The sequence below is a fragment of the Helobdella robusta genome (genome assembly GCF_000326865.2).
Source record: "Helobdella robusta unplaced genomic scaffold HELROscaffold_51, whole genome shotgun sequence".
Lineage (NCBI taxonomy): Eukaryota > Metazoa > Annelida > Clitellata > Rhynchobdellida > Glossiphoniidae > Helobdella > Helobdella robusta.
In genome coordinates this window covers 771,963-778,186 of record NW_008705261.1, presented here as the reverse complement: position 1 = coordinate 778,186, position 6,224 = coordinate 771,963, and the positions used below count along the sequence as shown (strand labels likewise).

Sequence of the window (6,224 nt, the reverse complement as noted above, 5' to 3'; positions counted from 1 at the left end):
TTCACCACCATCTTCATCATCATCTTTACCACCATCGTCACCATCATCTTCTCCACCATCATCATCATCGTCATCATCATCTTCCTTATCTTCATCATCACCATCGTCAACACCATTGTTGTCACCTTCATATTGCAACGAGTTTTTCATTGTTGTGTTGTTTTTATTATGAATATTGTTGTCGTCTGATGGTTTGTTGGGTGTATTTGTTGGGAGTAATGTCTGTATGTATACGCTTATGTCTGCACATGCGTATGTATATGTTTGTATGTATGTTTGTATATGTTTGTATGTATGCATGTATATATGTATGTATTTATGTATGTCATATGATTGTAGTGATACGGAGAAGTTCGTTCTTTCAGTTCACCTGTTTGGGTTTATGGTTGTTGGCACATGTGAATCTTCTCATTTGAGCACATGCATATACGCATAAGCTGTCCAGCGAACCATCTTACCGTAAAAGTAAGTCGTTATTGGACATTATTGAGTGTAGATATTCGTGACGTTAAGAAATTGTAACAACAACAGCTGCTGCAGCCACTGCTGAAGCAACGACAGCTGCTGTAATGATTCTGACCTGGCGACAGCGCGGTAAGGAGAGTGGCGTTGCAAGCCACAGAGATTATTATCGTTTCCGTTCTTTATTTCATTCTTATTTCCATTTCGTTTAAAATCGAATTGATTATAAATAGTTTGATTTCTCTTCTGTTTCTGATGTTTCAAGTTTTTGTTAGGTTGTTGTTATATCTTCATCTGAGATTGGCTGTCGACTGATGGCTGGCGATTGATGATTGGCGGTTGGTTATCAATGATTGGTGGCTGGTTATTAAGGATTGGTGGTTGGTGGCTGGTTATTAAGGATTGGTGGTTGATGTTCGTTGTTTGGCTGTGAATGACTGGCAGTTGACGATCGACAAGCTGTGGTTGGTAGGTTGTCAGTAATTAACTAATTAGTGGTTTTGATAAGCGATTGAATTTGTTTTTGTTTTAAACTTATGCCCGCCATTTCATGTAATAATTTTTTTTAAATATTAACTTGGATGTCATTCGATGGATCGGTTGGTAGTTCGTTGTGAAAATTCTTCAATGATATTTTTTCATATTTTGATTTAAAGAATGAAATTATTTTTTTTTAAATAATAAACAGTTATTATGGAGAGGAAGAGTAAAGTTTTAATCGTGATTTAATTAATTAATTAGTTAATTAATTAATTAACTTCCATCTCTACCTCTGCCTGAACCCTTGTATGAAATGAAACCCAAGAAATAAAATATATTTGTCGTTAGTTTCGCTGCTTAAGTTGTTGACCATTTGTTAGGGTTAATAATGGTTTATTATGTTGTAAATGTATAATTATGTTTCATTCTCCAGGCTTTTTGGAGAAATATTCTCAATAGATGAATTAAATTATTTTTTCAAATAATTTTTCCATCAAATAAAATATATTTGGCGTTAGTTTTGTGTTCATTACTTGATTTAAATGAAATGTTCACGTGATGTCTGTTCTTCTCATGCATTCATTCATTCGCATTCCACCATTCATCAAGTTTGTGTCGCAACAATCATCTTTCCTTCTATCAATCTTTGTTTAACTTTATCTCATTCATTTCTTCATCATCCACCCATCCATCCATTCACCCCACTTCCCATATCATTATCATCGTCGTCCTCCCATTACAAAATCGCCCTCAGTCTGAAAATGTATAATTCAGTACAAGAATGGATTGAAAGAATAATTAGTATAAACGTTTATATAATATATGTGTGTGTTTGTTTGTGTGTGTGTGTGTGTGTGTGTGTGTGTGTGTGTGTGTGTGTGTAAGTTTCCAGTCAATCAGCTCGGTCATTATATAAGTATGAATATGATCATATATATGGCTAATAATATATAGCTAAGTTGGGTTAGAAAAAAAGAATCTAGCTAGCTAAGCTGAAGAAGTAGCGGAGCTTGTAAATGCTAGTCACAAGGACGAATGTTAGTCTCTGGCATTGGTGCTTATGTGGTTAAATAAAACAAACAATAATAAGTATATTTAAATTGTGTGTGTGTGGCGTGTGTGTATCAGTAAATAAGGTTAGTGTTAGGTTGATTGATATGGCAAATAATGTGTTAGAGAAGTTAGTTTTTGTAAAATAAAATATAAAAATTACATCGTATATATATATATATATATATAACTTATATATGTATATATATATTATATATACTATATATATATATATATTACTTTGAATATTAGAGGTTTTTGCTTTGCAAAATATATTATCCCTGATCTTTCGTGCCCCACCTAACATTTGATCTCACTGTAAATGTAGTCTGTGGCCTCCTCCTCCTCCTTCTCACCAACCGCGATATGAACCACAGTGCCTTTTTTTTTAGGACCATCGGCAACTCCTGGCTCTTCGGAGTATATGTTGCCAGCAACTTCAACTTTCTTCCCACTTTTCTCACTATTTCCAACTTCCAACTTCAATTTGTCGTCTGGCTCTCCTTTTCCCGTGCCTATTTTGGCATAACCTCCGTCGTCAGCTCCTGCCACTTTCAAGTCAAAATCTGTCTTCAAAAAGTCGTAATCGTCACTTTCCTTTTCAACGGTCACCTTGAAAACTTGTGGAAGATAGGAATAGTCATTCTTAGGCAGGTCTGGCATTTCCACCTTCTTCTCCGGGTCCTTCTTCTCTTCCTTTTTCTTCCTTTTACGACAGCAGAGACAGAGCAGAAGGATGAGCAGGCAGAGAAGTAGCAGCAGCAGAATTCCCAAAATGATCAGGCCGATTACGAGCGGTGACATCATCGAAGCAGGCAGGGGTGGGAACAGGACAGCTTGGGTGGTTGTCTGTAGAGGGGTCAAATCCAATAAGGGGTCCAAAAGCTTTATGGGTTCTACGGATGCATTAATTAGAAATAAATGGGTTGAGTTCATTTGAAATCGATTAAAGATTTCAAGCAAACTTAAATTATGTTCCTGCCATTCATACTCAAAAATACTTTTGTCTTAAATCTTGTTATCTTAAATTTTTTGTACTAATTTTAATTTATTATCATAAACTAATATAAATTATAAAAAATTGCCATCGTTGTAATAATTAGTCTTCAAATTCGACATCTTGTTTTTAATTAATACATTCCCAGATTTAAAAAAACGGCAAGTATTTAAATGTAATTTAGTTAATGTAGAATGTTAATTGTAAACTGTTCTGTATAATATAAAACAGCACAAACCAACTGATAAAAAAAACTGAACCAACCTATTGGGACGCAGACATTGTATCTGTTCTGCTCGTATCCATCCTCACAGCGGCACAAAATGTGCGTCTCTATTTTCATTAAAGTTTTGCAAGTGATTGGAAAGGGGTACCTGGGTTGGATTTGGAGTTTGTTTTGATGCATTCGTAGTTGTATACATGTTTTGATGTGGATGTGTCATTAGGCTTATCAAGGTTTGATAAAAACTATATTAGAAATATGCTTACTCCTTTGTATAGAGGTCTTTCTTGTCAGTTTCGCTGCAATCGCAGGTGCTCCTACACCAATGCGTCAAATTGGCCAAATACGCAATGGAGAGTAAAGTGTTTTTCAGATTCACCATTGCAGCCCTGTTTCTGTGTGAGGGTGACAACTTTTTGATTATTTTTTACTATCTATTTATGTAGCTCTGTTAACGAAGTCCAACATCTTCTAAATTTTCATATTTGATAGTTTTCTCTTATTTACATATTTTTTCTTTCAGACTCGAAAGATGCGGAATTTTATTTTCAATTTTGCATCTAATGTTTTTGAATCCGGTCAGAAAGCAAATTTGATTAGAAAAAAAAGTGCTAAATATACTTTCCTACAATAAACATGAATGCCTCCAATATTCTTTAAAATAAAAATTTGGAAATTTGCCTCTGAATACAAAATTATTTAACTTGTTACTTCTTTAGTTTTGTCTAAGATTGATTATTGTAACTCGCTCTATAATGGTCTTCCTGATTCTACACTCCATCCTATATGCAAAGTTTTTAACTCTACTGTAATGTCATTTTCAAAAATTGCGCTTTAACTCGCCGAAACAAAATAAAATTTGTAATAACGTGTAAACGACACGACATAAACAGCATCAAACCCCATTCCACCATAGCACCATCCAACCACGTACCCGGAGTAAGGCTGGTAGACACTTGATTCCACCAACTGCAGGCCACAGATAAATCTTTCATCTTCGAGAGTTGTAGAACTTGTTGAGGCTTGGAGAAGTGCCATCAACAGCAAAGTTGGCAACATTAATTTCAACATTTTCAGCATGCCTCCAGTTGTTGTAGGAAAAGATAATGACGTCAATGAGAATTGACACTCCAACTTCTGGAGCGGAAGCAAGAAACACTCATCAAATTTCTCTGAAATAAAATGTCAAAATAAAGTTGAGTTGAAATTTTAATTAGTGGTTTAATTGTTAACATTCTCTTGCCCAATCACATCAGTCCAACAACCACCATTTGTGTTGTTACATGCGAAGGGGATGCTGGTTTCTCAGAACACTACAGTGCCGATAAACAGTTATGCAGCGCGAACCAGGTTCTAACGCGAAAGAAGTTTTGTTAATGTAAACCTGAGCGTTTAAAAGAAGTCTAATGGACGGTAGTGTTGTGGTGTGGTGGTAGTGGTCATGGTAATGTTGAAGTGCTGGTCGAAGAAGTGAGAGAATTTGAGGTGGTTTGAAACATTTCGAAGTGTATGGAATGAGGGAATGATGATGTTTGATGTTCGCAGCAACTGAAGGCCACGTGGGTTATTTCAATCTTACAACTTTGAACCATTCCACACATTTGCAACAACAAACACGTTCATAAATTATTTCCCAATTAATATTATTATTATTATCATTGTCATATTGATTGACAAACTTCCTAATAAAATAAGGCAATTTTACGTACATATATTTCGCATTTAACATTTAAACTTTTAAAAGAGGAAAAACAACCGATACTCACCTTAATAATTTCAGAAGTTCAAATTGATTGAACCTGGTCCTTTATACGTGCTATATTCTTCCTTATTTCTTCATTACATTCTATTACGTTCTATTATAAGTAACGCTTATATTACGTATTTATAATATATATATATATATATATATATATATATATATATATGTATATATATATTATAATATATATATATATATTTACTATATATATTATAATATATATATATATATATATTTACTATATATATTATAGATATAATATATTTTATGTACTATATATATATTTTTTTTATTATGTATAAAATATATATTTTTTAATATGTATAATATCTATTAAATACAAGTTATATATAGTTGATATAGTTCGTTTAGTTCATTAAAATTCAAAATAAACTTATTTTCAACTTGCACTGATGATGATTCATTCGGAATCGTAATATGGCCTTTGTATTTGCAGCATGAATTCGGAAAATAAATTTATTTTGAATTTTAATAAAATAAATGTTCACCAAAAAACTTTAGTGAGAAAAATGGAAAAAACGAACTACAGGCATATTAACGCCAAACATTCGGTAGAATTTATAGAATATTGTAAAAATATAATTATTTATGTATTCATTCATTCATTAAATTAATTAATTCAATCACTCATTAATTAATTAAATTTATTAATTAAATTTATTAATTAAATCATTCATTCATTCATTCATTCATTCATTCATTCATTCATTCATTCATTCATTCATTCATTCATTCATTCATTCATTCATTCATTCATTCATTCATTCATTCATTCATACATTCATTCATTCATACATTCATTCATTCATTCATTCATTCATTCATTCATTCATTCATTCATTCATTCATTCATTCATTCATTCATTCACTCATTCATTTATTATAAGTATGTCAGTGTGCGTGTGTGTATATGTGTGCGTATGTATGTGTGTATGTATGTATGTATGCGTATGTATGTGTGTGTATGTGCTTGTGAATGTGTGTGTAATTATAACACAACAAAAGGCATCTTCTCTATCTTTTCCATTGTTTGCTAACCCAAGAAGATTCGATGATTCATGTATTATTTTCAAGCTTTTTCGATCATGACAATGCTCCTATTTGACGTTTAAATTATTAATATTTTTATTAATATTATTATTACCATTACTGTTGTTGCTATTATTATTATTATAAATATTATTATTATATATTATTATTTTAAATATTATTATTATTGTTGTTGTTGT

General features: G+C 32.2%; 1 protein-coding gene across 1 annotated transcript; it reads right to left on the bottom strand.

Annotated features, from left to right (window-relative positions):
- Positions 1-2,292: 2,292 nt before the first annotated feature.
- HELRODRAFT_179002 (hypothetical protein) lies at positions 2,293-4,813 on the bottom strand (the record flags this gene model as incomplete). The annotated part of the gene is made up of 6 exons (XM_009027866.1): positions 2,293-2,888; positions 3,254-3,363; positions 3,479-3,607; positions 4,147-4,384; positions 4,560-4,615; positions 4,710-4,813. 6 exons carry the CDS (start codon positions 4,811-4,813, stop codon positions 2,293-2,295), a joined length of 1,233 nt encoding a protein of 410 aa, XP_009026114.1.
- Between the last annotated feature and the right edge of the window lie 1,411 nt (positions 4,814-6,224).